The 27,643-nt window shown below is 34.5% G+C and overlaps 1 protein-coding gene across 1 annotated transcript; it reads right to left on the reverse strand.

The window, feature by feature from the left end:
- MZT1 (mitotic spindle organizing protein 1) lies at window positions 1-27,630 on the reverse strand. The gene is made up of 3 exons (XM_051983916.1): window positions 27,487-27,630; window positions 9,665-9,810; window positions 1-1,994 (listed from the first exon to the last, which is right to left on the reverse strand). Exons 1-3 carry the CDS (start codon window positions 27,563-27,565, stop codon window positions 1,971-1,973), a joined length of 249 nt encoding a protein of 82 aa, XP_051839876.1. The 5' UTR covers window positions 27,566-27,630; the 3' UTR covers window positions 1-1,970.
- Window positions 27,631-27,643: the final 13 nt, after the last annotated feature.

Consider the following 27,643-nt stretch of genomic DNA (forward strand, 5'->3'; position numbering starts at 1 on the left):
TGACATATAAACAGAACTTATTGATAAAAATTTATTTAAAAAAAAGACACACATTGACACAGCACTTCTATGGAATTAAGGAAATCATGAATAAGGAAGTACATAAATATTTATAATAGAGATATTAGGAATACTCACACATAAGCATAAAATAACGATGATACTTTACATGGTTGGGTTTTTTCCCAATACATAATACATGGGAAACAAATCAAAAGTACCTTTCAAGACTATTCAATCAGTTTTACTGTCAGTGATAACATGCATAAGACTGTAATTTTATAGTTATTGTCTATTTCATTTTCTTAAATGTCCTCTGAAAGATTATGAATATGCATTAAAAAAATAGATTTACATTTCAGAAATATAACACATTCAGGAAGCCCTTTGTAAACATAGACCTCTTTCTACATTTTTTTCCTGCATTTCCCATATAACTTAATTTATGACATTATAAATTTATAAACTGAATTCAGGCCATTACATTAAAAGAAAAAAAATTAAGATTGAATGCACTAAATTGCTTTTCATTTTTAAGAGCTAGATACAAAATTTGTTTTATTTAAGAGCAGATCAAAAGAGTTCATTTTCTGTAGATGTTAGTAATCTAAAAACATTAACATCCAGTTTTTATGTTCTTGATATTACAAGTTATTACTCTCTGCCTTCCTTCAACCCCCTCCTTCCATCTCTGGACAACTATAGAAACTATAGAACAGATCTGGCTACTACTTATTCCTCCTATTCACAAGAAATTTTCCAGTGAATTCTACATTTATTTGAAAGTGATGAAAACAAAATTTTATTTATGTTTTGAAAACAATAGTGGAAGAGAAGTCTTTTTAAAAAGCACATTAACACATCATAAAAATAAGTAATGATGTTGAGAAAATCACTAACACTAGTTCTTTATTTCTATATTCTGTCCTTTCTAGAAATCCCTCTTTACTGAACCACTCAGAAACATAACTATCAGGATAAAATAATATCACAAGTGATTTTAAGAAGGCACAGTCTAACAATTCTTAATATTTGGCCTATTTTATTTTAATCTTTGTATAATGATTTGAAATCTTTTTTTCTCTTATTTCTTTAAAAAAAAAAGTTAAATTTAAACTTCAAAAGAATTTACATAAAATGGACAAAGATTTTTGTTTGATAATTTCTTATTCAGCAATAAAATTATTTTTACTAATTGAAAGATTATGCATGTTGGTCATTATTACTTTATCATAAAATACATTATTACTGAGGTCTTTGAATAATAGTATAAAACTTAAAAGGCAAAACATAATTAAAATACTCTCATTAGCTCTAGATGATCAAAACAGCAACTAATAGCTGTTTCCAAAATTTTATTTCTAATAAAAAAGTGATCTAGTTTACATTATTCATTGTCAGCTAAATTGTGTTTAAAAAACTAAGTCTGTTAGTTACAATAGTAGAGACCATAAGAAATTAACATGCTCTTATACAAAACAAAACTGACATATACAATGAATTTAAATAAAAACTGACACACTCTTTGAGGATATCTGAAATTCTGCCAACTTCTAGCCCAGTGAAAAGTAAAACCATAAAGTTGTTAGACATAAATAATTCAAAATTAGAGTTTATAATGGAAATGTCAACAAGTCATAACTATTACATCAGTGTTGATACTTCCACTATGATTTCAACAAGGCTCAGAGAATGTGCAATATTTGACAGACTGTAAAATTAAAACTTTCAAAGCAATAAATAAAGAATATATAAATAGCGTATTATTTGTAAACTTTTAGGACTGTTTAAAAAAAAAAGATGTGAACTAAACACTTATCTAATTATAACTCAATAAGCTACTTTCTACTACGTATAAAGCTATGGTTTGTTAATTTTACATTGCTATAAAAAGCAATTTCATTCCAGTATGTACTCTTCAAATCTTCCAGATCTTGATATGCATCTTATCAAAAGATCTCTCCACAAAATCAGCTTGTCATATTTTCAGCAGCCTACAAAGAGAAAATTAGATTCATTACAATGAAACCAAGAGATATTTTAAAGATAATTTTGTCAATTCAAAATGATCATTTCTTGCAACCTCAGTTAACAGATTGCAATGTTAAATAATATATTTAAAGTTATTACTATGAAAAAATTTTGATTTACATGCTTGGATTAACCTTCAATGGTACTTCATTTTCATCAACTTTATCATCACCTGACCAAAACCATAAAAGTGATATCATTACAAAGCAGAAGGAAGAGAAAGAACAATTTTAACTGAAGTAAAAAAGTAAAAGAACAAGGATATTGGAGAATGATAAAAGTGCTGAGTGATCTCTACTATGAAAAAAAAAAAGATGAAGGAGCTTAAGAAATACCTATCTACATTCAAGGTTATCAAGGACAAAAAGAAGGAAAGCTTTAATGTGGAAGGGGAAAATGTTTTTTTAAAGCAAACCCATTATGCAAAAGAGAAACCACTTCATCTGGAAGTCAGAGACTAAAAAAGTCAAATAAAGGAAAAATCTATTAAACATCAAGAGTTAAAACAAACAAAAAGAAACAAATCAGAGGTTCTTTATGAAGAGGAAGAAGCACAGATGCTCAAATTCACAGGTGTTTTTCAGGTTTCAGAATGTAATAAGGACCAAAAGGAAAAAAACAGTAATGATGATTGGTGACTGCTTGCTTATGGGTATGAAGTTAGCTACTGGTTGTCCTGATTAAAAAATATAGGGAAATTTGCTTATCCTTCCTCTCCTCTGGCTCTTAAAAATCTAGGTTTCAAAGAACAGCTCAAATACAACTCCTTTTTTGAAGTCTTTTTTGAGTTTCTCAATTGATACTGTTTTCTTCTACTCATCTTTTAATTATTTTGTACATATTTATATGAGTACCTGTTCTTTCCCCTTATAGACTAAAAGTTCTTTGAAGGCAGAGGCAATTTCATTTTAATCTCTTTATTGCTGGTGCTTTATAGAATGGCTTTGCTTGATGGATCATATTATCAAGACATAATAGAGAATCTTCCATTCCAATCACATAACTATTACCCAATTATGGTCATTCAAATATAAGTATTATTAGAAAGAAGTTGGAAATTCTCCCTGTGCAACAAGAGAACTGTTCGGTTCTGCAAACATATATTGTATCTAGGATATACTGCAACATATCTAACATATATAGGACTGCCATCTAGGGGAGGGGGTTTAGGGAGGGAGGGGAAAAATCGGAACAGAAGCGAGTGCAAGGGATAATGTTGTAAAAAAATTACCCTGGCATGGATTCTGTCAATATAAAGTTATTATAATATATATATATATATATATATATATATATATATATAATATATATATATATAAATATATATATATAAAGAAAGAAAGAAGTTGGAAAACATTACAAGAATCTTAGGCAAGAAAACTGAAGGCCATTCAAAACGCACAGACCATAGTTTTATCCTGTGACTCACTAAAAGAAAAAGGTGCAAAAGAGAAAAACTTATTTAGAAAAAGAATAACTGATTAAAGCAATGAGAATGAATGCTATCACAGAAGCAACAACTACCCCAAGCAGATTAGGTTAATTTTCCCTTAAAAGGTGCTAAACTCACCACCAAAACTTAATTGGCTCAGGAGCTTCCCTAAAAACCTAATTACACAAGCTATGCCATGAAGAAGCAGGACTGTTAGGCTTGACTATTAGACCAGCATGATCAAAGAAGCTTTTTGTTTGCTGCCAATAAAGTATCTTTGCTGAGTATCCTTCCATACTATGGTTAAATAAATATTTTGTTAATTGTTAGATGAGCTACAAGCAGGGATGTATTGGACCCAGCGTGTATTGGTTTATAGGCTTAAAATTAAAATTTCAATGTTACAAAGTCCTAGTATGTACATTTATACCTCAGAAATAGGTAAACCAAAAGCATGATTTATTCTTTGGTTGATTGTCTAGATTTAATGAAGTAATGTTGAAAATGTTAATAATGCAAATTAACTTTGAAAATGTGCTCTATGCAATTTTTTGTTTGTTATTAATTTGTGGAGAGGTGCTTGCTAAACATTTACTGGGACATCTTTTGCTAGAAGCATTTCATCGATTCTAATTCCAAGCATAAAGTACCAGACTAGCCTGAATCATGCCAAGCCTGCTTCAAATAGCATCTGAATTTCTAGATCATGATTCCTCAACAGGGAAGGAGTATCCTTAATAAGAGTTAGTAAGAATGTATTTGTTCAGTATTTTGCAAATCTATTATTTAAAGAAAGGCTTTTAAATGAAGAAAAATGGGGTGAGGGAACATTGCCAATGTATATCCACCAAGCTAGACACCATGCAGAGAAACAACAACAACAGAGAGTGGTTAAAAGACTTAGAAGTTTGTGATCATGGGGAAAAATTCAAAAACAAAGCCAATGTTAAAACTCAAATGCCCAACATTTTGGGAACAAGCAAGGAAAAAATGTTAATAATGCAAATATAAACTTATAAGTGTATTGTACAAAGTTCCTTGTTTTTTAATTTATGGAAAGCAGTTTGTCAAAAATACAGGCACACTTCTTAATATAAACATTTCATCTGATTCTAATTCCAAACATGAAACACCAGACTAGGCTGAATCATGCCAAGCCTACTTTTGGATTTCCAACAAAGACTAAAGATAGTATAATGCTAATGCAGGGAAGCATATCTGACCTAATACATCATTAGGATTTGGTAGAATGAAACGCATAACCAAGCAGAAACCTACTTTGTATGGAGATGTCATATTTAAAAGAAAAAAGTGGATAAAGAAGAGGATGAGAGTTAGCAATTTGTAAGATGTATGGAGGAAATCCATGGTGGGTGAAAACAGGATTAAGGGGCAAGGCTATGTTGAACATCAACACAAAATTGTAATAATCCTGTGTGTGTGTGTGTGTGTGTGTGTGTGTGTGTGTGTGTGTACGCATGCATATGTGTTTTATAAAGGGCAGTAAAAAGTAGTATCGTAAAGCTCTAGCCTAGAAGTCAGGAAGACCTGGGTTCAGGTCCCTCCTCTGACAAATTCAGATTGTTACTTTCCCTCTGAGTGTTCTAGACCCCAGCTTCTTAAAAACTATGGTTCAAGACCCCATATGGGGTTGTGAAATTATGATTTATTGCCAGTAAATGTTGATTTGTATATTTACTTTATATAATTATATACCCAGGATCATGTAAAAATTTCTTGGGCAAAAAGGTATTACAAGTGGAAAGTTTAAGAAGCCTTGCTCTATAGAATGCCAACACCACAAGCCACAAAATACCTGCTGACCTCCACTGAAGTTTCCTAACTCAGGTATTGTCTATATTAATGACATCACAGGTCCAGTCCCTATTCCTATAGTCCTTTCATAATGAAAACCAGGCCAGTTTGCAAGTAGGGCCCAGACAGATTTTGTGCACAACACTTTCTATCCATTATTAAACTCCAGCTGTTTCAATCAGTATTAGCTATGTTCTCATGCAGAACTGAAATGAAAGCAGAGAAGAGTAAGAGTCAAAGGATTCTTCCTAGGCTATTCTGGAATGTGATAATATCCTTCTAAGTTGACTGAAAGGAAGAGTAACTAAAAATACTATTTTATTGGTGTTTAATGCCATCTTTCAAAATTGACATGACCTGATTACGATTCTGCAAACCACAGAGAAATCACTATTTTTCTGTTCAAAAACCCTATTAAATCTGGATTTTAAAACATTTAAATTGATTTTAAAATTTATTTTAGTAAAGGTAAGAATTTTGTTTACTAGAAAGTGGTTTTTTTTTTTTTTTTTTAAAACTAGTTACAATATAGACAGGTTGTAAGACCAGTAACCAAGATCTAAAAGGGGAAGGGACGGGAGAGAGGGATAGACAGAAGAAGGAAAAAGGGAAATATTCTCTTCAAACAGAAAGATGTAAAACTAATAAAGATAATGGAAAGAATAATGGGTTAGAATCAGAGGGCCCCAACTTCAGAGACTCGAATAAGTCTCTGAACCTTTCAAGCAATCAACAAGTAATTATTAAGCACATACTATATGTCAGGTTTTGTGCTAAGTGCTGGGTATATAAAGAAAAAAAATGATAAAACCCCCTTACTTCAAGGAAATTTATTGAAGTCTCCTGGGTTGTGCTTCCTGATCAAATGAGTTGATATATCCAAAGGGCTTTGTAAAACCTAAAGAACCTATATAAATATCATTATTGGAGACTGAAATTATTGTTGGGACTAAAATATTTCCCTCATTTATAAAATGAGGATGAGAGGTTTTTCATTAGGTGGTATTTGGGCTCTAAATTTCTTTGACCCTAAGAAGAAAACCAAATGGAAAAACTACAAATTATGGAGTTTCATGCTAGCAAACCATGCCAAAGAACTATAGAGCAATTTTATTCTCAATTTTTTCCCTCTGGTCATAAGGGGAAAGACACCAGGATTCAAGATGTGAGGGCACTTATTTATTACGCTTCACTATCATAATAAGGATTCTTTTATTAGAAATCAAAGTGAAAATGGAGATAGGGAAAGGAGAATTCTCTTTAAAAGACTCAGGAACTTTAAGAGATTCAAGGTGAGATAATTCTACTTAACTGTGAAAATAAAACCAGGGTTTCCAACCTTAGGCAAAACAATTTAATTCCTTAGGATGAAATTTTCTCATCTATAAACAAGGTTCTTGGTGAAATAGCCTTCAAAAGCTCTTCCAATTTCAGTAATTTATGAATGTCTGAAAGCTTTGAATATACAACCTTTTATCACTAAGAGAGGGAGATAGCCAGGGACTGAGATTCAATTGTGAGAAAAACAAAGAAATTCAGCAAAAGAAATTAACAGAAAAAGAACCAACTTAGCACTTTCTAATCTGTGGATACAGATCTCTGTAGAAGTGGTCTAAGAACCTATATATGCAATAAGTAGTATTATTTGAATATGTCTCTCATATATGTGTATACATGTATATATGTGTATAGGTATGCGCATTTGTGTGTACATACATGAACACATACATCAATGTGTATATGTATTACAACAGTGATTAGTAAAACATGAATTCATTTTAAAATATCTCTGAGTACATATTGAGAGACAACATGGCATACAGAATGCTGGCCTTGGAACCAGGAAGACCTGGGTTTTAAATCCTACCCCTAACAAAATATTGGATGTTTGATCCCAGAAAGTCACTAAACATTTTTAGGTACCTCTCTGGAATTCTAAGTTGCAGAGAAGATAATGACATTTACTAGTAGAGTTTTCTATTACTGGATTCCTAAGTTTTTGCCATCATGCATTTTCTTAATCAACTTAATACTAACTAATAACAAGCAAAGGGATGTGGAAACAAGGAGCAAGATTACTCAATATTTGGATGTTACATATAGATGCTCAAACTGGAAACATCTGAGAATTATTCATTAAAATGCAACTTGTTGTGGGCATAATAAATCAATATAATATAAAAATCATATTTTAAAGCACTTAGCATGTACCAAACATTCTATTGGGGATAAAAAGAAAAGTAAGAACTTTCTATTCTTAAGGCATTCACATTATTAAGAGAGAGAGATAAGATGTAAATAAGAGGTGTGTTTGAGATTCTGTATATATCTTATCTCTAACTGGGAAGTAATTTCAGAAGGGAAGGAACTAGCAACTAGCTAGAAGAAATGAGAATGAAGGTGGAAAAGGGAAAGGTTTCCTATCAAAGCTGAGTTTTGAGTCGAGATGTGAAGCCAAGGAAATTATGAAGAAATGTTAGAGAAAAAACTCCAGAAATTGAGGGGAGGTGGTGCAAGAGAAGGGGAGAAGAAAGGGTAGAGGAGGTCACACTAATACAAAAGCACAGAAAGAGGAGATAAAATATTGTATTCAAGGAAATAATTTTCTTTAAATTTAAGTGTTCTTGTTGCCTCACTCATTAGAATCTAAGCTTCTTATAAGTTCTTGTTCAGTTGTTTTTTTCATGACCTCATGTAGGTTTTCTTGGCAAAGATTGCAGTAGGTTTGCAGTTTCTTTCTCTAGTCCATTTTACAGCTTAGGACATTGAAGCAAAGATGGTTAAGTAACTGGCTCAGGGTCACAAAGTTAGGAAGTATCTAAGGTCACATTTGAACTGAGAAATTAAGTCTTGTACATTCCAGGCTAAGTACTTTATCATTGTGCCACTGAGTTGCCCTTTCTTTTAAGTAAGGAATAACATTTATTGTAGTTATAGCCACACTAGGACTACTACAGCTCATAGTAGGAACTTGATAAATACTTGCTGATTGAGTAGGAGGATGGTAGTGTCTAATAATAACAGAGAAATCCAAAATGGGGAATGTGGAGGAAAAAAAGATGTGATGTTTTAGAAGTACTGAGTTTCAGATATGTAAAGAGGTGGCATTATACCTGAGAAGAAAGACTAAGACTACATATAGAGATCTATAGAAAATATAATTTGATCCATGGAAGCTGCTGAGATCTCTTAGGGAACATAAAAGGAAAAAAAGAAGGCTCATAAAAAGCACTTAAGGGACATCCATTAGCAAAAGAGACTGGGAAGATAAAATAATTAGGAGAACCAGGAGAAAGCAATGTCAAGAAAAATTAAGAAAGTATACATGAAAAGAGTAATTAATAGTGTCAAATGTTGCAGACACTTCAAGGAAGAATATTTTGAAAAGGTCAATAACTTTGGCAATTAAGATCATTAGTAACTTTAAAGAGAATAGTTTCAGTTAGAGGTCAGAAACCAGCTTACAAAGAGAAAAAAAAAGAGGAGGAAACAAACAGACATTTTTTTCAAGTTTTACTGAAGAGAAACTATGGGATAACTAGTGGGGATGGTAGCATCTAGTCAGCTTTTAATTATAGAGGGGACAATGATAAATTTGCAGGTAGCAGAAGACTCATTAAATAGAGAGTAACTGAAGATAAAGTGGGTATCGTAGTGGAGGACAATCTTCTGGAAAAGACAAGAGGAGAAGGAATTAAGGGTACATGCTGGCCTTGATAAGGAAAAAAGGGTATTTCTTCATGAATACTGAATAAAGAGTACCTGCAAAGAGGTTTGTGGGAATAGGGTCCTCGTATTGTCCTGAACTTGGATAATTCTCTTAATGATTTAAAAAAAAAATCTTATTTTCATTGGGCAATCTTGTTTTTACACTTTCATTTTTGACTATATCTTAACTTGCCAAGAGTCAACCCTTTTAAGAAAAAAGGAGAAACAAAGTAATTTGGCAAAAGTAACACAATTACTTTTTCTGAAAATTTGCATAATATTCCAAACAAATATTATCCCAACTGAAAAAGGTGAGGAAATTACATAAAATCTTCAGTATCAAGTCTAGTCATTATTACATAATGTCAAATTTGGGGCTTTTTTACATTGTTGCATTCATTGTATACACGGTTTGAGTTTATTTACTCCATTCTTGATCAGTTCATAAGTCTTCTCCTAGTTCTCTAAATTCTTCATATTTGTAGATTCCTGCTGTGCAGCAATATTCTATTATGCTTATGCAATTTGTTTAGCCATTACCCAAACTATTCTCTTAATAACCTAATTTTACTGTTCATAAAAATTTTGGGGGGAAAAAAAAGTTAAAAGAACCTCTTGCATGGAAACAAAAAAAAAAAAAAAAAAAGAAAGAAAAAAAAAAGAGGTGGTCTTCCTCACCTTTAATGCTTCTGTGGCCTTGCGAAGTTCTTTAATGACAGAGGATAAGGCCTCTGGGTTTATTCCTTGCTCACAAAGACGTACACAAATAGAGAGTGTTTCCATATCCAAGCCAGTATTCAATATTCTTGAAATCTCAAGCAGAACTGAAACACATATACAAAAGTTTGATTCAGAATTCTTATCTTATGTAGGTGCTGTCTTTTAATCCAGATATTATCACAAGACTATAATTTCCTTTATGCCCAAAAAGTTATCAAATTGTGCATACCCTTAGATCCAGCAGTGTTTCTATTGGGCTTATATCCCAAAGAAATACTAAAGAAGGGAAAGGGACCTGTATGTGCCAAAATGTTTGTAGCAGCCCTGTTTGTAGTGGCTAGAAACTGGAAAATGAATGGATGCCCATCAATTGGAGAATGGCTGGGTAAATTGTGGTATATGAATGTTATGGAATATTATTGTTCTGTAAGAAATGACCAGCAGGATGAATACAGAGAGGACTGGCGAGACTTACATGAACTGATGCTAAGTGAAATGAGCAGAACCAGGAGATCATTATACACTTCGACAACGATATTGTATGAGGACATATTTTGATGGAAGTGGATTTCTTTGACAAAGAGACCTAACTGAGTTTCAATTGATAAATGATGGACAGAAGCAGCTACACCCAAAGAAAGAACACTGGGAAACGAATGTGAACTATCTGCATTTTTGTTTTTCTTCCCGGGTTACTTATACCTTCTGAATCCAATTCTCCCTATGCAACAAGAGAACTGTTCGGTTCTGCAAACATATTTTGTATCTAGGATATACTGTAACATATCCAACATATATAGGACTGCTTGCCATCTAGGGGAGGGGAAAAATCGGAACAGAAACGAGTGCAAGGGATAATGTTGTAAAAAAAATTACCCTGGCATGGATTCTGTCAATATAATTATTATTAAATAAAAATTTAAAAAAAAAAAAAAGGCTATAATTTCCTAAGGGATGTGGGAATTAAGACTGGAATTTACTAATAACACATAGATAATACTCCTAACTTTTTCAAATGCATCCATATCTATCATTTCATTTTAAAAAATCATAATAGTAATTTGAGTTAAGTAGATAAGAATAATATTAATCGCATCTGACAAATGGGGCAATACTGTGAGTTAGTGATGTATTTCATTTAGTCAGTTAGGGGACCAGTTTTGCTGATTCTTAGCCCTTTGTTTAGACTATGCTTAGCATATTAATTTATTAAATTAATAAAACAAAAATTCAAATGACTATTAATTCTGTACTGGCAATATGTCACTCAAATATCAATTTTCTCACTTCATTAAAAAAAAAAACCCACTATTGCCTTTATAACATTATTCTAGGTTGGAATCTACATTCCTATAATTCTACATATGAGCTCTGTATGTCATTTCATTCAGTTAAAATCTTCTTATGAACCCAACAATTTTTATATGCTAAAAGATGTATGTTAATAATAATGTATAATTATAAATAATAAACAATTCATTTTTCCCCTTTAATTCATGTGATTACTAGAAACCATTTATACTTAGTTTATAATGCAAGTATCTAAGAGATAATAAAATTTCTTTTCCTCAAAAGTTTTTTTTTTTTTTTTTACACAATTTGGACTGAAAGTATATATATATATCTTATTCTGAAGGATTCTTTGTTTGTTTGATTTGTTTAGTTAGTTTGTTTTTCAATTTGTATTTAAGGCCGACAAGACAATTTCCTTTTCCTCGAAGTTTCAATCTCTGACACCTAAGACGATAATTGAAGGCACTAAAAACAAAGAAATTCTACGAAATCTTGCATTTTTCCTTTTATGACCTATTCATGATGAGTGATATTAAAAGGACTCCAATTTTTTTGTGATCTACTTTAGCATAAGACCTGCACAGACTCAACTCTTGGATCTGTAGTCTTGAACAGAATTATTTGAAGGTATGTGTGGAATAGAAAGAAAGCAAAATCAAAAGAATTTTAATAAGGAAGAGAAATGAGAAGTGCTTGAGGAGAATAAATGTGGCTCCACAGAGAACTTATCAAACAATTTAAAATGTGAAAAAAAATGAACAGAACATAAAAGCAAAAACAGATAATAAAGCATAAATACAAAGGCAAAGCATAGTAGTACTAAACATTGTTAGTTCAAAAGTTCAAGAGACTTCCGGCCAAGATGGCGGAGAGGAAATACACTTCTGTGTAATCTCCGTGTTTTTCTCTCACTATTCATTTCATTTCATGCCTCTGAATTAATGCTCGACTGAAAAAAAAAACCATACAATTACTTACCAAGAGAAACCATCCTTGAGACTCGTCAAGAAAGGTCTGTTTTTGCACGAGGGCGGGGACGGTATTTGGAAGCAGTCTGCGGGCAGCAGCGGCAACCAGAGCACAGATAGCAGCTCAGAACCGGGTGGAGCGGAGAGGGGGTAGGACGCGAGCGCAGCCGTCTCTGCAGTGAGAGCTTTGCTATAGGAGCAAGTCAGCAGCCCAGCAGAGAAGCTAAAAACACCGGGGGTGAAGAATACAATCCCAAACAGCGGGAGTTTCTCGGGACCTGGCCACCCCTCCCCCACAGTGTCTTAGCCCGCTCGGATCTCAGAGCGCTCGGATCTCAGCGCGCAGGCGCCATAGCACAGTAGGACCTGTGCCTCACGAATACCCTGCCCCTCCCCCAAAGAAAGCAGCCTCCATTCAAGGGGTTTTTTTTCCTTCTGTTTCTTTGATAGTTTGTCTTTGATAAATAGACAGAATGAGCAAGAAACTGAAAAAGAATTTAACCCTGGACAGCTTTTATACAGATAAAGAGCAGACTCCAAACCCTGAGGAGACTAAAAACAAACAGTCCCCAGGTGAATCCCCGAAGGAAGAGACCTTATGTCCCTCAGCACAGATGAATCTCATGGAGGAAATTAAAAAGGCTCTCACAAGGGAGCTAGAAGAAAAATGGGAAAAGGAGAGGGAGGCTCTGCAAAAGGAGAGGGAGGCTTGGCAAAAGAGCCTGGAGAAGTCAGTTAAAGAGAGAGTGGATAAAGAAACCAAATCCTTGAAAAATAGGATTAGTGAACTGGAAACAGAAAACAGCTCTCTAAAAAACAAAATTGGCGAAATGGAAAAAAATTCCACAGAACAAAAGAACTCAATTGGACAATTAGAAAAAGATCTTAAAAAAGTGAGTGAAGAAAATACCTCACTGAAAATCAGGGTCGAACAATTGGAATTGAATGACTCGAGGAGACAAGAAGAATCAGTCAAGCAAATCCAAAAAAATCAAACAATGGAAAAGGATGTGAAATACCTTCTGGGGAAGACAACAGACCTGGAAAACAGATCCAGGAGAGACAACCTGAGAATCATCGGACTTCCAGAAAAGTATGAGGAAAAAAAAAGCCTGAACACTATCTTCCAGGAAATTATCAAAGAGAACTGCCCAGAAGTCATAGAAACAGAAGGTAAAATAGACATTGAAAGAATTCATCGATCCCCTACTGAAAGGGATCCTAAAATCAAAACACCAAGGAATATAGTGGCCAAATGCCAGAACCCTCAGGCAAAGGAAAAAATACTGCAAGCGGCTAGAAAAACCCAATTCAAGTATCAAGGAGCCACAATAAGGATCACCCAGGATCTGGCAGCATCCACATTAAAGGATCGAAGGGCCTGGAATATGATATTCCGAAAGGCTAAGGAACTTGGTATGCAACCAAAAATAACTTACCCAGCGAGATTGAGCATCTTTTTCCAGGGAAGAAGATGGACATTCAACGAAATAAGCGAATTTCATCTATTTCTGATGAAAAAGCCAGAACTTAACAAAAAATTTGATCTACAAGCACAGAACTCAAGAGAAATCTAAAAAGGTAAAGATTAATCTTGGGAACTATATTTCGGCTGTAAAGATGTATAAAGAATACATGTATACCTTGTTCTAGAAACTAGTTGTGGAAAGGACATTGTACTAGAAAAAAGGGAAAGTGGGGGTACTACATTTCATGAAGAGGCAAAGAAAACCTAGTAAATCTGAGAGAAAGAATGGAGAGGAATGAAAATAGTGAGTATTTTACTGCTTTCAGAATTGGCAGTAAGAGAAGAATTTTAGACATATTCAATCTATGGTGAAACTTCTCCCACCTCATTGAAAAGTGAGAAGGGAAAAGTGAAAAAGGAAGGAATAAGCTAAGTGGAAGGGAATACGGTAACTGGGAGGGAAAGGGGTAAGTTGGGGGGGGGGAACTCTAAGGGGGGGGAGGGATACTGAAATAGGGAGGGCTGTGAGAAGCAAGGGGAGCTCACAAGCTTAATACTGGGAAGGGGGGTAAGGGAGGGGGTAAGGGAGTAAGAAGGGAGAAAAGCATAAACCGGGGTTAACAAGATGGCAAGTAATACAGAATTGGTCATTTTAACCATAAATGTGAACGGGGTAAACTCCTCTATAAAGAGGAAGCGGTTAGCAGAATGGATTAAAAGCCAGAATCCTACAATATGTTGTATACAGGAAACACACCTGAAGCGGGGTGATACATGCAGGTTAAAGGTAAAAGGTTGGAGCAAAATCTACTATGCTTCAGGTGAAGCCAAAAAAGCAGGGGTAGCCATCCTGATCTCAGATCAAGCTAAAGCAAAAATTGATCTAATCAAAAGAGATAAGGAAGGGCACTATATCTTGCTAAAGGGTAGAATGAATAATGAAGAAGTATCTATATTAAATATATATGCACCAAGTAGTGTAGCATCTAAATTCCTAAAAGAGAAATTAAGAGAGCTGCAAGAAGAAATAGACAGTAAAACTATAATAGTGGGAGATCTCAACCTTGCACTCTCAGAATTAGATAAATCAAACCACAAAATAAATAAGAAAGAAGTCAAAGAGATAAATAGAATACTAGAAAAATTAGATATGATAGATCTCTGGAGAAAATGTAATGGGGACAGAAAGGAGTACACCTTCTTTTCAGCAGTTCATGGAACTTATACAAAAATTGATCATATATTAGGACATAAAAACCTCAAACTCAAATGCAGTAAGGCAGAAATAGTGAATGCATCCTTTTCAGACCATGATGCATTGAAAATTACATTCAATAAAAAGCCACAGGAAAGTAGACCAAAAAATAATTGGAAACTAAATAATCTCATACTAAAGAATGATTGGGTGAAACAGCAAATTATAGACATAATTAATAACTTCATCCAAGAAAATGATAATAATGAGACATCATACCAAAATGTATGGGATGCAGCCAAAGCGGTAATAAGGGGAAATCTCATATCTCTAGAGGCCTATTTGTATAAAATAGAGAAAGAGAAGGTCAATGAATTGGGCTTGCAACTAAAAATGCTAGAAAAGGAACAAATTAAAAACCCCCAATCAAACACTAAACTTGAAATTCAAAAAATAAAAGGAGAGATCAATAAAATTGAAAGTAAAAAAACTATTGAATTGATTAATAAAACTAAGAGTTGGTTCTATGAAAAAACCAACAAAATAGACAAACCCTTAGTAAATCTGATTAAAAAAAGGAAAGAGGAAAATCAAATTGTTAGTCTTAAAAATGAAAAGGGAGAACTCACCACTAACGAAGAGGAAATTAGAGCAATAATTAGGAGTTACTTTGCCCAACTTTACGCCAATAAATTCGACAACTTAAATGAAATAGAAGAATACCTCCAAAAATATAGCTTACCTAAACTAACAGAGGAAGAAGTAAATATCCTAAACACTCCTATCTCAGAAAAAGAAATAGAACAAACTATCAATCAACTCCCTAAGAAAAAAACCCCAGGACCAGATGGATTTACATCTGAATTCTATCAAACATTTAAAAATCAATTAACTCCAATGCTAAATAAACTATTTGAAGAAGTAGGGATTGAAGGAGTCCTACCAAACTCCTTTTATGACACAGATATGGTACTGATACCTAAACCAGGTAGGCTGAAAACAGAGAAAGAAAATTATAGACCAATCTCCCTAATGAATATTGATGCTAAAATCTTAAATAAAATATTAGCAAAAAGATTACAGAAAATCATCCCCAGGATAATACACTATGACCAAGTAGGATTTATACCAGGAATGCAGGGCTGGTTCAATATTAGGAAAACTATTAACATAATTGACTATATCAACAACCAACCAAACAAAAACCATATGATCATTTCAATAGATGCAGAAAAAGCATTTGATAAAATCCAACAGCCATTCCTAATAAAAACACTTGAGAGCATAGGAATAAAAGGACTTTTCCTTAAAATAGTTAGGAGCATATATTTTAAACCTTCAGTAAGCATCATATGCAATGGGGAAAAACTGGAACCTTTCCCGGTAAGATCTGGAGTGAAGCAAGGTTGCCCACTATCACCATTATTATTCAATATTGTATTAGAAACACTGGCCTCTGCAATAAGAGTCGAGAAAGAGATTAAAGGAATTAGAGTAGGCAATGAGGAAACCAAACTATCACTATTTGCAGATGATATGATGGTATACCTAGAAAACCCCAGAGATTCTACTAAAAAGCTATTAGAAATAATTCATAATTTTAGCAAAGTAGCAGGATACAAAATAAATCCCCATAAATCCTCAGCATTCTTATACACCACCAACAAAATCCAAGAGCAAGAGATACAAAGAGAAATTCCATTCAAAATAACTGTTGATAGCATAAAATATTTGGGAATCTACCTACCAAAGGAAAGTCAGGAATTATATGAGCAAAATTACAAAAAAGTTTTCACACAAATAAAGTCAGACTTAAATAATTGGAAAAATATTAAGTGCTCTTGGATAGGCCGAGCAAATATAATAAAGATGACAATACTCCCTAAACTAATCTATTTATTTAGTGCTATACCAATCAGACTTCCAAGAAAATATTTTAATGATTTAGAAAAAATAACAACAAAATTCATATGGAACAATAAAAAGTCGAGAATCTCAAGGGAATTAATGAAAAAAAAATCAAATGAAGGTGGTCTAGCTGTACCTGATCTAAAATTATATTATAAAGCAGCAGTCACCAAAACCATCTGGTATTGGCTTAGAAATAGATTAGTTGATCAGTGGAAAAGGTTAGGTTCACAAGACAGAATAGTCAACTATAGCAATCTAGTGTTTGACAAACCCAAAGATTCTAAATTTTGGGATAAGATTTCATTATTTGATAAAAACTGCTGGGATAACTGGAAATTAGTATGGCAGAAATTAGGCAAGGACCCACACTTAACACCACATACCAAGATAAGATCAAAATGGGTCCATGACCTAGGCATAAAGAACGAGATTATAAATAAATTAGAGGAACATAGGATAGTTTATCTCTCAGACTTGTGGAGGAGAAAGAAATTTGTGACCAAAGATGAACTAGAGACCATTACCAATCACAAAATAGAAAATTTTGATTATATCAAATTAAAAAGCCTTTGTACAAACAGAACGAATGCAAACAAGATTAGTAGGGAAGTAACTAACTGGGAAAACATCTTTACAATTAAAGGTTCTGATAAAGGCCTCATTTCCAAAATATATAGAGAACTGACTCAAATTTATAAAAAATCAAGCCATTCTCCAATTGATAAATGGTCAAAGGATATGAACAGACAATTTTCAGATGAAGAAATTGAAACTATTACCACTCACATGAAAGAGTGTTCCAAATCACTATTGATCAGAGAAATGCAAATTAAGACAACTCTGAGATATCACTACACTCCTGTCAGATTGGCTAAGATGACAGGAAAAAACAATGATGAATGTTGGAGGGGATGCGGGAAAACGGGGACATTGATGCATTGTTGGTGGAGTTGTGAACGAATCCAGCCATTCTGGAGAGCGATCTGGAATTATGCCCAAAAAGTTATCAAACTGTGCATACCCTTTGATCCAGCAGTGTTTCTATTGGGCTTATACCCCAAAGAGATACTAAAAAAGGGAAGGGGACCTGTATGTGCCAAAATGTTGGTAGCAGCCCTGTTTGTAGTGGCTAGAAACTGGAAAATGAATGGATGCCCATCAATTGGAGAATGGCTGGGTAAATTGTGGTATATGAATGTTATGGAATATTATTGCTCTGTAAGGAATGACCAGCAGGATGAATACAGAGAGGCTTGGAGAGACCTACATGGACTGATGCTAAGTGAGATGAGCAGAACCAGGAGATCATTATACACTTCGACAACGATATTGTATGAGGATGTATTCTGATGGAAGTGGATTTCTCTGACAAAGAGACTTAACTGAGTTTCATTGGAGAAATGATGGACAGAAACAGCTACACCCAAAGAAGGAATACTGGGAAATGAATGTGAACTATTTGCATTTTTGATTTTCTTCCCGAGTTATTTTTACCTTCTGAATCCAATTCTCCCTGTGCAACAAGAGAACTGTTTGGTTCTGCAAATATGTATTGTGTCTAGGATATACTGCAACATGTTTAGCATATATAGGACTGCTTGCCATCCTGGGGGGGGGGGGGAGGAGGGAGGGAGGGGGAAAAAACGAAACATAAGTGATTGCAAGGGATAATGTCGTGTAGAAATTATCCTGGCATGGATTCTGTCAATGCGAAGTTATTATTAAATAAAATAAAATTTATTATTAAAAAAAAAAAAAACAAAAAAAAACACAAAAGTTCAAGAAACTGAGGAGAGCTAGAAAAGCCAAGGACAACAATACGAGTTTTGTTTCTTCTTCCCAACCTGACCCTATATGCTATAATGAAAAGAGAATTAAGACAATAAGCTTCTTGAGGGTAGAGACTATGCACTATCTCTTTTTGTATCCCTCCCTCTGAGCAATGTCTGGCACATGTAGACACTTAATAAATGCTTATTGACTGACTGATTAAAAAAAGATAGAACCACTACTTAGAATGGAAAATGAAAATGGCCAAAGTTTCTCTTTAAATGGGAGAGCTTAGAACCAGCTATTGCTGGTTAATAGCTAATAGAGTTGGTACTCAAGAAAGTAAGGAGATAATAAAAGCATCTATTTGCCCCTAGTGACTTCAAATCACCTGATTCTGATGTACTGGAACCTAAGGTAATAGAAGGTAAAATTGCTGAGCAAGAGTCAATGATATTTTAAAGACAAAGGAGAATATAATTAGTACTACAGATTGGAGAAAGGCAAATGACCTGATTCTTCCCCCTCAAAAAAGGGGAAAGAGAAAAGCATCCCTGAATGAGAGGCTAATTAGCTTAACTTCAATTCCTTTAAATATTTTTTACAAAAGATTAAAAGTGACATCTGTGAATATATCATTGAAAATAAATTTGCCAAATTAAGATGATTTTCTTTTTATTCTGGATTACTAAACTCATAGATCATACAGTTTCTTATGTTCCTTATACTAATGTAAGGAATCGTGAAATATACTAAATTTGTTTTTAATAACATGTTATTTAATAGCATTACAATTTTAGAGGATTTTACTACAAGTGTTCTACCAAAGTTTTGTTTAAACTGAAGGATTTTACCACTGGAAAACTTAAAAGAATTAAAATTAAAGGACTGCTGTACCTACAATTTATTTAGACTTGAGCTAAGTTTTTCTTATAATTCCTGTATTCTGGGAATAAGATCTAAGTAAGGTCTTAATGTGATTTTTTCTGACGAATGCTTCATCAGTAGTATATCTGCCATTTATTCCATATCACAGTGCAAACCAAACCCTGGTGTTAGCTCAGATGAATATGTGGATATTTATACTCCTTGTGATCTAGAACTGGACATGGATGGTACCTTTAAAAGAAAAAAATGTCCTATAAAACGTTTAATATGAAAAACAAGAATACTGATTATGATCAGGTAATTTCTTGATCTCCCAAAGGAAAGCTTAACCACTCAGACCTTTAGGTGCTAAAGAGAAAAACCTAAAAATGAGGATATATCTCATCTAAATTCAATTTAAAGTAGGGTGTATGTAATTTCAATGAAGTACAGAATTATTTAAAGAACGAGTGCTTATTATTAAGAAAATGAAATATAAGACAACAGCCTAGGGTAAAGTATTATAGAAGTTACCAATTGTTTCTCCAAACATACTCTTTAAAGTATTTTCTGTCCATCAAAAATTTTGAACTGTTGACTATGAAAGGTATGGGGCAGTGGAATGTTGAAACTGGGAGTTATTTGTAAGACCTAAGTTCAAATTCTACTCTAGCCATTAACTGGGCAAATCATTTAACCTCTCTGATCATTTATTTTTTTACCTGTAAAATGGGAAAATAATAATACCTCAGAGGATTGGGGCTGAGAATTAAATAAAATAATGCAATGCATAAATTATCACAATTTTGCTTAAGGTATTTTTTGTTTCATACCTGACCAATGAAATTCCTCCCAGACTTAAAGTTCTATATTTTTACATACACCAATTGTACCAATTGCACCATTAATAGAGGGATCTTTGAGGAATCTTAGTAAGCTATGATTGATATCAGAATCTGGGGTGGGAGGAGCTTATTTTGAAGTCTTTAAGATACTTAAAGTCATAGATTTAATGACCGAAAGGGACTTTAAAGGTCATCTAGTCTACTCATCTTTCTCCAATTTTTCAAATGATAAAACTGAGGTCTAAGTGATTAAATGACTTGCCCAAGTTATATAAAACTAAGCAACAAGGTCAGGATTTAATCCCAGGTACTTTAACTTTGTCAGCAGCTCTATGATGTTTTCTTTGGCAATTTTCTAACCTGGAAGGTGTCTTTTTAATTAGTTCCTTTGAATTTCTCTTCCCTATATTCTCTTACAAACAGCTAGGTAGTGCAGTCAATAGAGCACAGAAATCAGAGTCAAAAAGATGAGTCTATACCAGTCAATCACCCAAGAAACTATTTTACTTACCTAAATAAAATAACAACAAAATACATCTGGAAGAACAAAAAGTGAAGAATTTCAGGAGAACTAATGAAAAAAAAAATTAATTAAAGGTGGCCTAGCTGTACCACATTTAAAACTCTTATAAAGCAGATCTATTATAAAAGATCACAGGGCAAAATAGTCAATAACTATAGCAATCTAGTGTTTGACAAACCCAAAGACTCCAGCTTTTGGAATAAGAATTCACTATTTGACAAAAATTGCTGGGAAAATTGGAAAATAATCTGACAGAAACTAGGCATTGACCCACACTTAACACCATATACCAAGATAAGATCAAAACAGGTTCGTGATCTAGACATAAATAATGATATTATAAATAAATTAGAAGAACATAGAATAGTTTACCTCTTATCTTTGTGAAGGAAGGAATTTGTGACCAAAGAAGAATTAGAGATCATTACTGATCACAAAATAGAAAATTTTGATTATATTAAGTTAAAAAGGTATTGTACAAACAAAACTAATGCAGACAAAATAAAGCAATAAACTGGGAAAACATTTTTACAATCAAAGGTTCTGATAAAGGCCTCATTTCCAAAATATATAGAGAATTGACTTAAATTTATAAGAAATCAAGCCATTCTCCAAGTGATAAATGGTCAAAGGATATGATCAGTCAATTTTCTGTGAAGAAATTGAAGCTATTTCTAGTAATATGAAAAGGTGCTCCAAAGCACTATTGATCAGAGAAATGCAAATTAAGACAATTCTGAGATACCACTACACACCTCTCAGATTGGCTAAGATGACAGGAAAAGAAAATGATGAATGTTGGAATAGATGTGAGAACACTGGAAGACTGATACATTGTTGGTGGAGTTGTGAATGGATCCAACCATTCTGGAAAGCAATTTGGAACTATGCTCAAAAAGTTATCAAACTGTGCATACCCTTTGACCCAGCAATGTTTCTACTGGGCTTATATCCTAAAGAGATCTTAAAGGAAGGAAAGGCACCCACATGTGCAAAAATGTTTGTGGCAGCTCTTTTTGTAGTTGCAAGAAACTGAAAACTGAGTGTATATCCATCAATTGGAGAATGGCTAAATAAATTATGGTACATGAATGTTATGGAATATTATTTTTCTATAAGAAATGACCAACAGGATGACTTCAGAAAGGCCTGGAGAGACTTACATGAATTGATGCTAAGTGAAATAAGCAGAACCAGGAGATCATTATACATGGCAATAAGACTATATGATGATCAATTCTGATGGACATGGCTCTCTTCAACAATGAGATGATTCGAGATCATTATTGATCACAAAATAGAAAATTTTGATTATATCAAATTGAAAAGTTTTTGTACAAACAAAACCAATACAGATAAGATTAGAAAGGAAGCAATAAACTGGGAAAACATTTTTACAGTCAAAGGTTCTGATAAAGGCCTCATTTCCAAAATATATAAAGAATTGACTCTAATTTATAAGAAATCAAGCCATTCTCCAATTGATAAATGGTCAAAGGATATTAACAGACAATTCTCAAAGAAATTGAAACCATTTCTAGCCATATAAATTATTAATCAGAGAAATGCAAATTAAGACAACTCTGAGATACCATTACATACATGTCAGGTTGGCTAGAATGACAAGGAAAGATAATGCGCAATGTTGGAGGGGATGTGGGAAAACAGGGACACTAATACATTGTTGGTGGAATTGTGAATACATCCAACCATTCTGGAGAGCAATTTGGAATTATGCTCAAAAAGTTATCAAACTGTGCATACCCTTGGATCCAGCAGTGTTTCTACTGGGCTTATATCCCAAAGAAATCTTAAAGAAGGGAAAGGAACCTGTATGTGCACGAATGTTTGTGGCAGGTCTCTCTGTAGTGGCCAGAAACTAGAAATTGAGTAGATGCCCATCAATTGGAGAATGGCTGAATAAATTGTGGTATATGAATATTTATGGAATATTATTGTTCTGTAAGAAATGATCAGTAGGAGGATTTCAGAAAGGCCTGGAAAGACTTACATGAACTGATGCTGAGTGAAATGAGCAGGACCAGAAGATCATTATATACTTCAACAACAATACTATATGATGATCAATTCTGATGGTCGTGGCCCTCTTCAACAATGAGATGAACCAAATCAGTTCCAATAGAGCAGTAATGAATTGAACCAGTTATACCCAGTGAAAGAACTCTGGGAGATGACTAAGAATCATTACATAGAATTCCCAATCCTTATATTTTTGTCCACCTGCATTTTTGATTGCCTTCACAGGCTAATAGTACACTATTTCAGAGTCCGATTCTTTTTGTTCAGCAAAATAACTGTTAGGACATGTATGCTTATATTGTATTTAATTTATACTTTTAACATACTTAACATGTATTGGTCAACCTGCCATGGGGGGGGGGGGGGGGGGGGGGGATGGGGGGAAGGAGGGGAAAAATTGGAACAAAAGGTTTGGCAATTGTCAATGCTGTAAAATTATCCATGCATATAATTTGTAAATAAAAATCTATATTAAAAAAAAATGAAAAATGCTATCAAAAACAAACAAACAAAAAACGAGATGATTCAAACCAGTTCCAATTGTTCAATGATGAAGAAAGCCATCTACACCCAGAAAAAGGAGTATGGGAACTGAGTATGGACCACAACATAGCATTTTTATTCTTTCTGTTATTGTTTGCTTGCATTTTTGTTTTCCTTCTCAGATTTTTTCTTTTTTCTTTCTAGATCCAATTTTTCTTGTGCGGTAAGATGTATACATACACATATGTATACATATATTGCATTTAACATATATAACATGTACTGGACTACCTGCCATCTAGGAGAGGAGGTGAGGGGCAAGAGGGGAAAATTTGGAACGAAAGATTTTGCAAGGGTCAATGTTGAAAAAATTATTCATACATATGCTTTGTAAATAAAAAGCTATAATTAAAAAAAAAAATCTCAGTTTGGGGGTAGTTAGGTGGCACAGTGGATAGAGTATTAGCCCTGAAATCAGGAGGACCTAAGTTCAAATCTGGCCTCAGGCACTTAAACCCCCTAGCTGGGTGATCCTGGGCAAGTTACTTAATCCCAATTACCTCAGCAAAAAAAAGAAAAAAAAGATTTGAGTTCAAATCTAGCTTCAGACACATACTGCAGAAACCAGTTTCTTAGCTGTAAAATGTTGAAATACTTTGGGGATACCCTGTTTCCCTGAGCTAACAAGGCCCAGCAAACAGACTGTATCCTTTGAGCTCAGAATGGTATCAACCTCTGGCAAAGTGCATTGCTTGGACAAGCATCAGGTATTCACTGAGGGCTTCAATTCCCCTTATTTCCCAGGGTCATCCATCATATGTTCATAATACCTATTCCTTATCTCGCACAAATAGTGTACTCCAGTTTCCAGCAAAAAACTCTGGTTCCAAGACACCCTCCATCCCCCAAAAATTGAAGCAATGGCTGTTCCCACGGAAGCCAAAAACAACTATATAGTCTTAAGACATGCTAACCATAAGAACTATCTCAAGATCTAAGAATGATTGCAGGACAATCCTTTCCAAGTATATAAGTGGCCCCAGTGTCAGCAGTGTTAAGCCCTCTTTCTTAGGATAGGGGTATAAGTTTCCTCACTAAAATTAATTAGTTATCTCTTATTAGAGATAAGAGAGCTTCATATCTTTTAGGTGAAAGAATCAAGTAAGAAAAAGGTATTTAAAATATTTTTACATACATTCTTTTAATCTAGTATTACACAAAAGCACAAATCCAAACTTGTTAAAAGTACATTTTTAAAGTAGTAAAACTTGATTATGTTAGGCATAAAAGGTGCCTTTCTCATCTCTAAATCATAGTTTAGAATAAAATTAGAATATTTACATTCAACTATGCATTTATAGGATAAACAATTACATATAAATTATTAATTAAATTATAAATACAAGTAGTTAAATAAGAGGACGTAAAGGAGGAAAGGCATGAAAAGTTGGAAGAATCAGGAAAAGGCTTCCTGAAGAAGCTAAACTGCATTCTAAAAAAAGGGATTTTATGAAGTGGAGGAGAGAAGGGTGTGATGTAGTATAATGGTATCAAATTCAAAGAGAAATTGATTTTTAAAGGTTGAAATTGACTTTAAAAAGTCACAAATGAACATTACCTTGTTATTCTATTGGGGAGAGGCAGCAGCTAGGCACATTGGATAGAATACTTAAGCTGGAGTCAAAAAGATTCATAGTCCTAAGTTCAATGTGGCCTCAGACACTTACTAGCTATGTGACTCTGGCTAAGTATCTTAATCCTGTTTGGCTCTGGTTCCTCATCTATAAATTGAGCAGGAGCACGAAATGACAAACCACTCCAATATCTCTGCCAAAAACAAAACAAAACAAATGGGATCCAAAGAGTTGAACAAGACTGAAACAACAAAATGTATTTTTATTTATTCTGTGTTTCCCAAATACATTTTAATCTGGTTCTGGCTGAACATAAAAGTTTGGCAGCCATCTGCAATCCCTGAATTTGCCATTGAGGTAACACACAGGGCTCTGGACCTGGATTAGGGAGCCCTTGATTAAAAATCCTTCCTCAGACACTTGCTTAGGAATGCTAAGTAATTAAAAACCTCTGACCTTAGGTCTCTTGATCCATAAAATGAGGGAATTGGATTTGATAGCCTCTGAGGACCCTTTTAGTTCTAAATCTATGACCTTGTAAATGTCTTTCAGGTATGAGGTCAGCCAGTGCAAAGGGACAGATGGAAAATGAGCTTGAGTATAAGGAACAGAAAGGACATATCAGTTGAAGTGCAAAAGAGTGAATAACAATGATATACAATGTGGCTGAAAGAAGTTTCTATTTGGGGAAGGGGGGTAATAGGGAGCCCTTGGAGTTTAGAGGAGTGATGTGATCAGGCTTGTGCTTAAGGAAAATTACTTTGATAGCATATGAATGGACTGAAATGAAGAAAAACAAATCAAGTAGACCAAATGGGAGACCAATGCAATTATCATCTTCTCAAGAAGTGGTCTGAGCAGAGAGGAGTTATATGAAAAAAAAAAAATGTTATGGTGGTGGAAATACCAAGATTTAGCAACCTGCTAGATATGTGGAATTGAGTGTAGTCAAATGCCTTAGAAAATAGGAAATTTGGAACAAGGATACTTTTTTTTGCTGAAGGGTGGGGGAGATGGGTAATTAATTTTGTTTTAGATAGGTATAGTTTAAGAAATCTCTAGAATATTCCATTTTAAAGGTCTAATAGGCAGCTGATCATGTTTAATTCAGAGGAGAAACTGGAACTAGATACATCGATCCAGGAATTATGATCACAAGTGATAATTAAATCCATAGAATCTGATGCTTCTAGAGAAGGGAGCAGAAGAGACTCAAAGAGAAGTGCTAAGAACAAACACAGTTAGATGATATTATAATAATAATAATAATCTAGCAGAAAAGATTAAAAAGGAGTAGTAAGAAACATGGAAGACCCTAAAGATGGAGTCCCTTCGGTAATGATAAGAGACCTCAGCTCTGTTCACATATAATTTGCATGGAGATATTAACTGAAAACATGGGAGCTTTAGGACCAGAGAGAGAAGGGAATAAGAGAAGGCCTTGAACCCTACCTAGAGGATAGATCTTAAATAGAGGAAAGAATATAAATGCTGTCAGCAAAGGAATCTGAAAAAGAGCTAAGGATTGAGTAAATAAACCCAAGAAAGTATCCAGGAGGAAAGAGAGTATAAAATGCTCTAAGGAGCTTAAGATGAAAGTGAATAGAAAAAGGCCATTGGTTTTGGCATTTAAGATATCACCATTAATCTTGAAAATAACTGTCAGTTGGGTGATGAGACTCTGAGACTTCGAGAATTAAAGAACTGAGGAAAAAGTGAAGGCAGTGAGTATAAAGAACTTCTTAAGTTTGACTATAAATTGCAAGAGTCAGATCCACAAGCTGAAAGAATGAAAGGATGGTAGATTTCTGTGAGTGCCTATTTTTTTAAAAGCACAAGTAGTACTGTACATGCCTGTAAAAAGAACTTAAGTGATAAGTATAATAGAAAAAAGTACTAGTAAAGTCAATCAAGTACAGTCAATAACATTTATTAATCATCTACTATTTTCGAGACATTGCGCCACATGCTAGGGCGCATTTTTAGTAAAAAACGGCTTTCAAGGAGCTGGGTCTAATGAGATTTCAAGATAATATGCACACCACACCACACCACACAAGCTATATTCAGGAGATACTGGAAATAAGTAACAGGTCTGCAAGGATAAAGGTGGAGTGGCAATCAGCATGTTTCACTCCGACTTATGTATGGATATTATTTTATTCATAGTTAATACTTAAACCAGCTGAGCATAATGAATTTCATTACACTTTGTAACTTTTTTTCCCTTTCAACTTCATTACATAAGTCTATACGGAGTCAGCCATACACTTATGAAATTCATCACACCTATAACAGTCACGTGTTTCTTTTCATTTCATCACTCGCGTCTATACTCAGAAACGATATGCGTTCCTTTCATTCTCACCGCACTCAAAAGTGTGTACGTACACACACATACAACCTTGCCCATATTCGTATCTGCAGCAGAGCAGACCGAGAGAGGCGGGGAAGAAAGCGGGAAAGGCCCCGAGGCCCACCTGGTTCCAATCCCGGGAGGGATAACGGACCTCGAGCGGGCCGGCAGAGCGTACTTTCCGGGCCCGGGGCTCGCGAATCCGACGTGGTAAAACACGACTGCGCGCACGATCACCTACGTAGATGCCAAAGAGGCACCTCTCGAAGGGAAGGCGTCGACCAATTCGGGGGTGTCGGATGAAGCAGTCCGGGACAAGGAAGGGTTATTCTTAGGCTTCCAAAAGAACCAACCCCTTTCGGTGGCCTCCGAGTCTGCCTGCGAAATGGAGAGAAGAGGAGAGGAAGGGACTGGGATGGAGACTCACCGTCCATGGTCTCCCTCACCGCATTTAGATTGGCCACCGCGGCCGCCGCAGCAGCAGCACCACTATTACTCCCTGCCATGGCGACTGCCCGCCAAGGCGGGGGAAAAGCGGGAGAACGGTTTGACCCGGAACTGGAGGGAGTGTCCTGTTCTCCTGG

Source organism: Antechinus flavipes, chromosome 3, assembly GCF_016432865.1.
Source record: "Antechinus flavipes isolate AdamAnt ecotype Samford, QLD, Australia chromosome 3, AdamAnt_v2, whole genome shotgun sequence".
Classification (NCBI taxonomy): Eukaryota; Metazoa; Chordata; class Mammalia; order Dasyuromorphia; family Dasyuridae; genus Antechinus; species Antechinus flavipes.